At 34.2% G+C, this 12,240-nt stretch overlaps 2 protein-coding genes across 3 annotated transcripts in view; both read left to right on the top strand.

Annotated features, from left to right (window-relative positions):
* LOC148281743 (uncharacterized) overlaps positions 1 to 12,240 on the top strand; it is a 28,646-nt gene that overhangs the window by 9,691 nt on the left and 6,715 nt on the right. The window contains exon 1 of one of the 2 annotated variants that reach the window (XM_088226174.1): positions 1,994 to 3,416. The exons of the other annotated variant lie outside the window; for it this stretch is intronic. Within the exon in view, the coding sequence (XP_088082300.1) occupies positions 3,174 to 3,416 (243 nt within the window). The 5' untranslated portion in view covers positions 1,994 to 3,173. Of the gene's footprint in view, positions 1 to 1,993; positions 3,417 to 12,240 lie in introns of those variants that run through there. 2 annotated transcript variants of the gene reach the window in all.
* On the top strand, positions 4,065 to 11,903 carry LOC148281744 (52 kDa repressor of the inhibitor of the protein kinase-like). Its single transcript, XM_088226186.1, is given in 5 exon segments — positions 4,065 to 4,097; positions 10,560 to 11,109; positions 11,364 to 11,461; positions 11,627 to 11,752; positions 11,754 to 11,903. Coding segments are annotated over 5 exon segments (957 nt in total).

Genomic DNA, 12,240 nt, shown 5'->3' with positions numbered 1-12,240 from the left:
TTCTTATATTTTTTTTTCAGTTTCAGTGCTGCAGAACAGCGTTTATTTCATATTTTTGAAATACATATTAAAATTTGTTACCCAATAAGTCTAGAGACTTTTCGGTGTTTTTATATAAGTTCATCATTTAGTTTTCAATAATGTTTACATTGTTTTCTAAATTCATATAATTTATTTTTACAAGCTGCTGACAAGTCGGTTTCGCGGGTTCATTTTTTTTTTTTCTTATTCTAATAATTAAATTATGCAAAAGTAATATTATAAGGTGAGTAGATAATTTGGTAAACTTGTGAGTTTTTGTGACTTATATAGAAATAGAAAACCTAGTCTAACAATTACATACTATTAAGTACTGTTTAATATTATAATATTTAAATAGACTTATTTCTACCCCCTTTTCGTTATTCCGGCAGAATATGAAATGACGAAATTTTCAACGACAAATTATAAAGAAAAACTCTAAAAAAATAAAACTCGCTAGCACGTACGAAAAAACTCTTGCAGATAAAATGTGTAGGTGGGTACTATAATATTTAAAAAGTTTACACCTTGTTAGGCAAATATACAAATAAATTTGAAAAATGTGTTTTTATCCTGCAATATTTCGTAGTTGTAAATCTTGCCTTCAATCGAGATGCTCGTAGCTGCCACGTGCCACTGTACAGGTATTTACATAATATAACAAGGTGTTCTTAGTGCCGCTACCGGTACCTTCCTCAATTAGGTTCACCTTCCTTCGGGAACATGATATGGGTACAGAGCGAGTTCACCTATTAACCGGAACCGGAACCGGGACCGGAACCGAAGTCGGTACAAACCTGCACAATACTTCTAAATGCACAAAATAAACTAAACTAAATTGATGCAAAACCCCACTCATGTAAAATGAAATTACACAGTTACATCTTAGGCCTATGTTCAAGGCGCACGGAATGTGGGAAAGTGAAAACTGACCAGCAATTTTTCATGTAAAAAAACTAAGCCTGACAGCGTCATGTCACAACACACTACCGCATTCGTTCCATGCGCGTGCGCTCTGAACGTATACCCCGACCACAGTTCTATATTATCAGGATATAAGAAGAAAGGAAGGAAGGCTGGTCTTGAGGTTACTCCGTGTGCATCCGGTGACGAAAGGATTTGTTTAGAGTCATTTTCATTATTATACGGATGGCTTTTCACGGGTGCGCTTTTTTCTTATTTATTTTGTTGCACTGTATTTACTGATGTACCTATATAGAAAACTATAATTGGCCTATAATTTTGGTTTACATTTGTAAATGTTGTTTTTTTTGTTACTATGGCCGTTGTTTTATTTTATTAAATAAAATTAAATATAATGTGCCCACATTAGTACCGACGTATACACGTAAAATACTTTTGTAATTGTATATTTTAATTTCAGATCTGTATTTTTTCTAGATTATACCGGCTTAATATTGTTTATCACAATTTCATCATTTTTCTTTCCGCACCTAGTGTTGCATAGGGCACTGCATCGGTATGCCGATCGCGGCGTATCTTGATCATTATTAGATACGCGAAGACAAGGCGATCAGTCTCATACTTCAGGTCCAGGAATTATGACACATTCCACACATTCAAATAAATATTTCGTGTCAACCATGTTGGAAATCGAAACCGAGCCCTCTCGCATGGTATGCAAACGCGCTAACCGCTCGAACGCGAGACAGACAAAATGTGTTAATAGCCAATACTAAATCATTCTTAGCCAGCGCGAAGCGTGACGGTTCAGAGAAGCCTATAAATAGGGAAAGTACGTGTCCTGTATTCTGTAGTTCTGCATTTCTGTAGAAGCAGAATTACACACAGAGTTAAACCACCGTGTCCGAACATGCACTAAAACATTAGGTTGATTATGTTTATTCAGTGGTGTGTAAGAGAATGGGTGTGGTGGAGGGTTGAGAAGGGCAGGGGTTAAGAGGTTGAAAGTTACACGATTGCTTAATTTTTCAACAAAAAAGTGGGCTAGAATAAAACGATATTTGATTTTTTGTTAAGGGAATATTATTAAGTCCTTTTTAGGATTTAAATGTAAAATTGTAACTCGTATATCCTTATCAAATTCGTGAGTTGAATTTTAGTTGAGGTATTGTTTACAAATAGAATTCTTCTCCATTTACAATTACGAATATTATCTTAAGCTTTGTTGGTAGACGCAAAAAGTCAGTGAGTGGTTATATAGGCACTACAACATTCGTTAAAATGTTTGACCATAAAGCTTGGAGCTGAAATTTAGATCTTTCAACATAAATACCTAGTGATTATGTTATTAATTATTTCTGTCTACAAACACACTGATGATTAAATAATGGATAAATGGCCACACTGATGATTAAACGTCAAATAATGTATAAAACTGTTTATAAGACGGGAAAAACCGAATACCGTTTGGTCAATTCAACGTAAGTTAGTGTTTTGGATAATGCTCAAGGTCGCAATAATGGTCCGAATGAACATTTTCAAATTCAGTTGCACGTGTTCGTATTTGTTTGACGTTTAATCATCAGTATGGCCATTATATGAAGCAAATGAACAAATAGAAATTTTCAAATTAATCACCCTCTCTCTAGAGGGTAGAGAAGATCCAGAATACCACCCGCCCTGGTGCGCTTAATGGTCGGTGCGTTCGTATACCGTGTTCGAGGTCCCGGGCTCGGTTCCTGGCGCGGTCGTCATTAAACGTTTGTTAACAAGATAATAATATTGTTCTGTAATACTGTAATACTGCTCCTGGACCGTGACAACTGACAACTGACAACCTCACCTCCGCGTGGCAGATGATCGGATCGACACACGCCGCATTCGGTGTATCGATGTAGCGCCAACGCCACATGCAACGGGAGTATGCTGATGTCGATTATTATACAGATTGAAATTATTTATTAAAAATTAATACGAGCGCCCCCCTGCTGGCTCCGTGGAACCCTGAAATTCCTAAAAATCACCTTGTCATATGGCTATAGGATTCTATTAGGTCAGACCCGCGATAGGTATCTTTAAAGGAAGATCAGACATCGCGTAGATCGGCACTGCGCCTCCGCACCTCCGCACCTCCGCACCTCCGCACCTGTGCAACGGGCCGAAGTGTGGCCAAAATCGTCGTTAATTTCTCGGGAACTACTCTTGTAATTGAGTGCAGACGCAGATGAATGATGCCGGGAACCGAAAGGCAACTGATTACTTTTCGCGAGAAATCTCTGAGATTAGATTCCCCAGTTGTCTCCGCGTGTGGCGGAGGACGCGGGTTCCGGGAACGGACGAGCGGACGGCGGCGGCGGCGGCGACGCAGACGGGAGATGTTCCCGGTCTCCCGGCCTCCTGGCCTCCTGGCCTCCCGGCCTCCCGGCCTCCCGGCCTCCCAGCTAGCTACTCACGGCAACTACAACTTCAGTGTGAGTATGTTGCGCGAGATCGGTAATGACGGTCGCGTACGGAAATAGTCGCCCTGGTGTATTAATAAACTACTATTTCTATAAATAAATTCACTCGAGAAACGATCATGACATGCCTTCATTTCTTCACACCAGGGCCCCGATTACAATGGGACGTTAACATAGTTATATTCTACTGTCTATAAAGAAAAATCGATATTTGTGAACAAAAATGAGTATATTTGCGTGAACATTTAAAGTATCTTCATAGGTAACCGATAATTAAACACGTTAAAATAAACAAATGTATGCGTGTTCCGCTTTTCATACGGAAAACTTAATTTTACTTTGTAGATAAAATTAGTAGGCGGAAGATAGTCCAATAATTTCACCTTTATCTGCACTAAAATATCTCATTCGCCCGAAAGATAGTATTGCGAGAGTATTCAGTCTACTTTCATCGCGGTTTTACAATTCCATTATCGACACATTTATTCTGCGCTGTCCTTGATAATTACATCATTAAAATGCAAATTATCAATCATTACAATTTACAAATAATAATCTCTAAGTTCACATTAAACAAATCGGGAACGAAGGAATTTTAGGTGTGCTAAAAACAAAAATAAGAATATTTAGAAAATGTCCGTTTCATCAACACAACGCGCGATGCCGACGCCGACGCCGACGCCGACGCCGACGGTATCCGTTGACCAATTATTATACATAGACGTATGAACATTTGTTTTTCATTATCATCATCATTCCCTTTTCGCACCCAATGGTGCATAGGGCACTGCATTGATACATCAATCGCAGCGTGTTTTGATAATTTTATTACATGAAAGTGAGATGATCAATCTTACGTTTCGGTTGCCAGTCCAGGGACTGTGAAATATTCTAGTTTGAAAACTGCTTTTGAAATAAATATTTCATGTCAACGATGCCGGGAATTGAGCCCGAGACCTTTTAAAGGGAGGCAAACGCGCTGACCAGCATCGCGAGGCCGGCATTTGTTTTTGTTGGATCCCAATTTTTTCCTTATAATCCTTGTATAACTTCGACCTATTTATTTATTTTATTTATTGATTTCTAGGAACGCAAAAATAATATTACCTTACATATATTATATTTAAAAAAATGCATTTCTATCAGTGTGCCACTGTGTGGCTGGATGTAATACGAGTTTCGCAATCGCGCCCCTGGGCGTCGTTCGACGTTTACACAAAAATTTTTTTATTTGAATATGATTTATTTTAAGCTTTGTTAGTCACAATAAGTTTTTCTGGGTTATAATGCCTTTTACCGATTTTTCGGATTGCATTACAGCCTGTAGCCATCGAGTCAAAACGCCGGTCCAAGGTTCTGGTTTGTATTTTTTATCTGCCCGGGAACACGTGCCGTTACCATAAGCTCATTTTAAGCTTTTTCTATCGGGTGAGCTATGTTGATGTGTGCCTGACGGTGATACAAGTACACAGACGCCGAAAAGTTTTCGTTACGCATTCATAAGTAAAGTTTTTTAAAGATTTGAATGGACCGTTGGTACCGACGCAACGCTGAAAGATGCCGCTGAATCAGCCAACGTTCGAGATGCGTCCGATTCCATTCTTCGTATTCAAGCTCAGTCCTCGGTCTTCTCCGGGGTTTATCGGTTATTATTGACTTCGAAATTTCCCGAAAGGAAGCGATCAAACGAAAAACGTGCAATGCATTCGCTCGCGGTCCCAGATAGCAATGTAAACTTGACTCGAGCTTGTATCAAGAGTGAAAGCTTGATCCGCGTTTGAGATGGCAACTATGTAAACTTGAGGCAAGTTTAAATTAAACTTCCTAGTTACCATCCACCAAACTTTCATGATGTTTGTTTTTATAAACATCCTACAAGGTTGCCACACCAAAATTCATGCAATTTTGGGTTTTTCTACAAAGCCACAGCAGACTCGAAGCTTTTTAAAAATATTAACTTTAAATAAAATATCCTGTTATCATAAGTCACCATATTAATTTATTTTGAATAAAAATTAGAGATGTTGTAATGTCAAATAATTCTCAAAAAACAGACTTGAGACTAATTTGACTGGAGGTCAGAGTCCGGTGCATTCTTTTGTCTCTCAGCATTGAAACAAATAAATAAAACTGTTTTAAGACTTATTAGCTTTTTGACTAGCGGGATTTCTCATTGTAAAAAGTATCCGATATTCAAATCAAAATTGGTTGCAACAAAGAGGGAAAACATTTTGAGAAGGGAATATGGAAGTCTAGGTATTTACAGAGCTTTTGTTCTGTCATTGGCTGGTTTAAGTGGCCACTTTACAAACTGTGTAACATTCACCGTTCTGCCTATGTTTAAACATCTTCATTTCCTGAACTCTTCCATCTGGTAACTTTTGTGAAGTATAAGAGCTGAAACCATTTATTTTATGGGTGAGATTCATCCAGTTGAACCATTTACCTACTGGGCAACGTCTGAAAATATTTTTTTAATTTTTTATACTTCCTATACCAGTTAGTTCAATCAACAGTGTTTTGGGTATGTTCAAATGTAAAAGCGCTGAAACCTTTATCATCTGGGTGAGATTCATCCGGCTGAACATTTGGACATACCCAAAACATTGTTGATTAACTAACTAGTACAAGAAGAAGCATAAAACTTTTTTTTTAATTTCAGGCGTAGCCTAGTACGTTAAATGGTTCAGCCGTTCAGCCGGATAAATCTCACCCGCATAATAAAGGTTTCAGCTCTTATACTTCACAAAAGTTAGCTGATGAAATGTGGAGGTCTGAACATAGGCAGAATGGTGAATGTTACACAGCGTGTAAAGTGTCCACTAAAACCAGTCAATGACAGGTCATAAGAATTGTAAATACCTAGACTTCTATATTTCCTTTTCAAAAATGTTTTCTTTCTCTGTTGCAATAAATGTAGAACTTTTATATTTCTTTTCATTTTGCTCAATTTTTCTTTTCCTCGTTTTTTTATTTTATTATTTTTTTTATTTATTTATTTTTGATTTTTTACAATAAACATAAGTGATAAAGCAGAGTATTAAAAAAATAAAGCATAAGTACAAGGCAATGAAATACATATTAATAGTAAAAATAGTAAACAAAAAAATCCCACAAAGGCATGGCCTGTTCGTGGGTATACAAGAAAATGTTGATGAATTTTTGCTCCTATAATAAATAATGGACAGTTATAATATTTTTGTGTAACATAAGAAAGAAAAAATAAAATATTATGTAAAAGATAATTTGGTATTTTTTTATAGTTATTAAAAAAGGAAAATAAAAAATATTTAAAAAAAAACACTAAAATATTCCATATTATTAAAGGGCAACAAAATATATCATAGGAAATATCTTTAGTTTGAATCCAGGATTCCAATTTTTAAAAGATGGAAAATTTCGAATGTTTGGAATCAATGAAATGCTATCAGTAAAAAAAAAAAAAATTTTTTGGTCCTATAAAATATGCATGTCTGTGCGATCCTCGTTTTACAATGTGGTATTTCTAACACACGATTCCTTCTTTGACTTGATCTATTTGAATTACTTGTAAATGTCGAAGTTTTGCTTTTTGCGGACGATATTAAAATATTAAAAAAAATATCGGACATTAATCATTGTGAAACTCTGCAATCAAATATTAATAATTTGTATAATTGGTGTAAAAAAATCAATTATTTCTTAATATTAAAAAATGCAAAATTATGACATTCTGCCGCAACAGGAATCCCATCGTTTTCACGGATAAAATAAATTCTTCACCATTAGAAAAAGTTACAGAGATGACAGACTTAGGTATTCTTTTTGACAAAAAACTGAGTTTTATTAAACATATACAAAACATTACAAATAAGAGCATGAGAACCTTGGGATTTTTGCTGCGAACGATACAAGATTTTAAGTCTATAAACATAATGAAAACATTGTATATTGCCCTAGTGCGAAGTCAACTCGAGTATAACTCAGTTATATGGTCACCGCATTACAGGGTTCATGTTAAGGACATCGAAAGAGTTCAGCATATTTTTTTGCGTTTTATCAATTTTAAATTAAGTATACCGATTGAATACATAAATTACTCATACTTAAATGATTATTTAAACATCCAAACATTAGAAAACATACGAAAATTAAATGACTTGCTTTTTTTGTTTAAAATAATAATGTCGATGTTCGATTGTTGTGAACTTATCAATTTGATTAATGTGCGGTCGAGTTACCCGATGTAATACTTTGTTCTACTGCGGTCCATCATCGACCAATTACAGCGCGAATTCGCCAGTAATGCGGATGCATGTACTCGCGAACCAATATGCTAACAACATCGATGTCTTTAGCGTGAGTTTTGTAAATTTTAAATATTAATGTATATGTTCCTTATCAAATAGAACTTAATATTCTGTTCATATTGTATTTTATAACATTATGTACCTAGCTGCTTTAAACCTTTAATTGTATTTCTTTAGCTTATTAAAAAAAAAATAGAAATATATATATATTGCTTTAATTTTTTTAAAACCAACTTAACTTTTAAACACAGTTCTATATTTTATTACTTTATATTGTATTTTTTTTAAATTTATGTTGTTAATACACTCATCTTTTTATTTTTATACCAACTTTACTTCTTAACACTGTTCCTATATTTTATTTCTTTATATTGTGTTTTTTTTTTTAAATCTATGTTGTTTATATCCTCATCTTCTTTTTTTATACCCACTTTACTTCTTAACACTGTTCTATCTTTTGTTGCTTTATATTGTATTTTTTAAAATTTAATGTTGTTTATATACTTATATTTTGTAAAACTTTCATGTACCTATGTAAAAGCTTTATGGGCGTGAAAAAATAATTTTAAAAAAAAAATAATTATAAATAAATTTTGGTTTTTAAATATATATTTTAAACATTGGAAACAACATATTTGTTTTATGTCTAAAAGTTTAGCTTCTTGGAACAATTGGAAAGAGGGAAAAGTGCGATTTTTGTGAAGCATTATTTTTAATATAAATTTTTGAACAGTTTCCAATGGTTTAATATGGTTTCCGTAAGTTCCCCCTATCCAATTATTCCATAGGAAAGAGATGACTGTACAAGTGCATAAATACCATGTTAATAGTATTTAGCTGGGCGTAAATACTTAGTCGTTGGAACACATTTAATTATCTCAGTTTATTAACAATTATTTAAAGACGATTGGTCCATTTAAATTGACAATCAATGATTACTCCCAGGTATTTTATGCACCTTTCAGACTTCATTTTTTCACAGTTATTACATATGTCAAGATTACAATATTTATTATGAAACATTACATTAAGGGAAGAATAAGGGGAAGATGATTTTGAGTTGTAAAATGGAATAAACAGTGTTTATTACAATTTAGCGAGAGAAGATTTTGATCTAACCATTCCTTGATAATAGTTATATAAATATTGGCTTTTTTAAAGTATTATTCCAGGTATCACTTTGTACAATTATTGCAGTATCATATGCATAAGAAACTAATTTACAGGAGCAGCTATATTACAAAGATCATTAGTATATAAGAAACAACAAAGGGCCAAGAACCGTTCGTTGTGGGACTCCGTGTATAACAGTTTTAGTATTACTAACGTTAATTCCGATCCCAGTACATTGCAGTCTATTTGCTAAGTAACTTTCAAAAAACAACAAGCACTCATGTTTTATGCCAATTTGACGTAATTTACTTATTAAAATTCTATGATTTACTATATCAAATGCTTTTTTAAGATCTAAAATATTGTTAAAGTTTTCATATTCGCATCTAGACCAGAATAAATTTCATGTGTAAGTTTAAATATTGCATCATCTGTACTCCAATTAAATCTAAATCCAAACAGGTTATTTGACAAAACATAATTCGTTTCCACAAAATTCATAATTCTTTTTTTAATAAATTTTTCTAGGATTTTTGCTGATTGTGAAATCATTGTTATTGGTCTATCATTATCAGTTTAACATAGAGAGCCTGGTTTGTGAATTGGTACTATAATCGAAGTTTTAAATTTATCAGGAAATACACCCTTTGAAGTGATAATATAAATATTTTTATTGACTTAATGGTTAAACTACATAGGTCATCTATGTATTTGGAAATTTAATTTTCCCCAATAGGTTTAAAGTGGGATAATTCGGGGGTTGAAGTTTAGTTACTTTCTGGGTTGTGTGCTATGGAGTCATTTAGATGCATTTTAAGTGAAGGATTATCTTCTATAAGCGATGAAGCAATTTCCGTGAAACAATCATTAAATTTACTGACCATCCGTGAATATTATATTATCATCAGTTATTATTTTTTCAGGAGTTATAAACTGAGTTTGTTTTCGGTTTGAAATTTCATTAATAACATTCCATATTTTTTTAGAATCTTAGTTTGAATTTTGTAATAGATTGGAATAATATTAATTTTTACTATTTTTTTTTACAACGTTTATTTTCATTAATAGGCATATTAAAGTTTTATGATTTTTATAAATTTTATAGAGTTTATTTCTTTGTTGAATAGATATTATGAGCCCACAAGTTATCTAGGGTTTTATCTTTTTTGTTTCCTTTTTAGTGTTGATATTGGATGACTACTACTAGCAATATATTAAGAATATCATGAAAAATGTCTAGAGAAAGATTCGGATCGTCATTAGAAAATACCGTGTTTCATATTGTAATAAGCTAGTTAATTTTTGATGGTCGATTTTTATTTTGTTTTTATGTTGGTGACTGTAGATAGTAGAGTTATTAGATTTTAGTGTTGTATGTTTATAATTGATATCTCCTGTTATGAAAGAAAAATCAATTGTTTTATCATGGATTTCTTTTATTATCCCTTTCAGCTTTTTATTTTCAGATTTTTTAAAATAATTTTATATCCAATGAAGGAGATCTGCAAATGGCAAGGATTGAATATATTTTGCAACTAAAAGTAAAACATGAATCATATTTGAGTAGTTTGATTTAGGCATTTAAAAAGTAACATTTGTTAACAAACTAGAATTGTAAGATATAGATATACCGTCATGAGAAGTGTGTTTAGAGGGCGCTGAGAAAATTGAGTAACCAGGGATGCTAAAAGGGATGCATTCTCTTAGTTGAGTTTTTGTGAACATTTTGTTCAGTATTAAAATAATTCATAAGTATACAAAACTCATCAAAAAACATTCTGATGGAGAAGGCAACTTCAGAGCGTTGTTGAAGTTCCGAATCGATGCTGGAGACGAGATACTGCGTGATCACGTAAATACGTGTGCTAAAAACGCTTCCTACATCAGCAAGTCGACACAAAATGACTTAATTGAATGCTGTGGGGAATTAATCAAAAACAAAATAGTGAACAAAATTAAAAAGTCGAAATATTTTACCATTATAGCTGATGAGACCACATATGTTTCTGTTTGTGAGCAACTAGCCGTTTCTATTCGCAATTTTAATGTAGATACAAACGAAATACAAGAAGACTTCCTAATGTTGGTCGAAGTTGTTGAACTTACTGGTGAAAACATTGCTCTCCATATTTTGAAGGCGTTGGAAAACCTTAACCTGGACTTAACATTGTGCCAGGGTCAAGCATACGATGGAGGAGCCAAAATGAGCGCTAAAACAAAATGTGCTCAGGCACGGATATCCAGCATCCAGCTTTTAGCCTTTTTTACCCACTGTGCAAGCCACCGACTCAACTTAGCTCTCAGTACAGCCTGCAACGTACCCAACATAAGAAATGCCGTAGCAGTTATCTCTTCTTAATTCTTTTCTTTATTCTCTTCTTAATCAACGCAACTTTCTTTCGTGAGTCAGCTCAACGAATACATCTCCTCAGAGAAGAAATGCAAGCTCATCTGCCTAAGGAAAAACAAAATATATTTTTAAAAATGTGTGAGACCAGATGGGTAGAAAGACATGAAGCGGTTTTGACATTTTTGGATGTCTTGCCATGTCTACCAGAATTTTTGCAAAAAATGTCTGATCAAAGAAACAGGAGTGCTACATTTCCATTTTCGTTGCTCCAATCTATAATGTCGTCGGAATTTCTCATAAGCTTGGTAATTCTTTCTGATATTTCAGGAATCATGCTGCCCTTATCCCGATCATTACGAGCCATTGAAATCGATATACTTTCTGCAGTTCAGCTTATCAATACGACCACAGCGAGTCTGCAGAAGCAATGTGAAAATAGCACAGACGCATTAAAAAAACTTTTCAATCAGGTTGAGGCCATCGCAAACAAAATTGGTACAAAAATCACGGTCCGCAAAATCACCGGCCGTCAAACAAATCGGCCGAACATTCAGACTCAGTCAGTGGAAGAATATTACCGACTTTCAGTATATACTTATTCCTTTTCTAGATTATTTATTAAATGAAATGTCATCCAGGTTCCCTAGCACTCCCATGCAAAGAATCGGACAGTTTCAAAAGTTGTTGTCACATAACTTCAGCGATGAAGATATAGAGGATGTTTTGCAAGGCGCTGAAAGTATATAAGGAAGACCTTCCTTGTTTTTTAGCTTCGAAAGGAGAGCTAAAAATTTGGCAACAGATGAGAGAAAATATCCCAAAGTCTCCAGCAGATGCCTTCAAAAGTGCAACGGTGCTGCCGAATATTAGAACTCTTTGTCAATTGCTGCGCACGTTTCCTGTTACTACTAGCACTGCCGAACGATCTTTCTCCACCTTACGCCGATTAAAGTCGTATCTTCGCAGCAGGATGACAGAAGAGCGCTTGAATGGACTGGTTTTAATGCATATCCATCAAGACATTGCGACAAAAATAAACGCTTATGAAGTGCTGGAACTCGGTGTCTCTTATACGTACTCATGT

The sequence above is a fragment of the Micrasema longulum genome, unplaced genomic scaffold, assembly GCF_059751315.1.
Source record: "Micrasema longulum isolate JH-2025_06_02 unplaced genomic scaffold, ASM5975131v1 h1tg000414l, whole genome shotgun sequence".
NCBI classification, from domain to species: domain Eukaryota; kingdom Metazoa; phylum Arthropoda; class Insecta; order Trichoptera; family Brachycentridae; genus Micrasema; species Micrasema longulum.
Note: the sequence above shows the minus strand (reverse complement) of the source record. Positions and strands in the feature narration are given on the sequence as shown.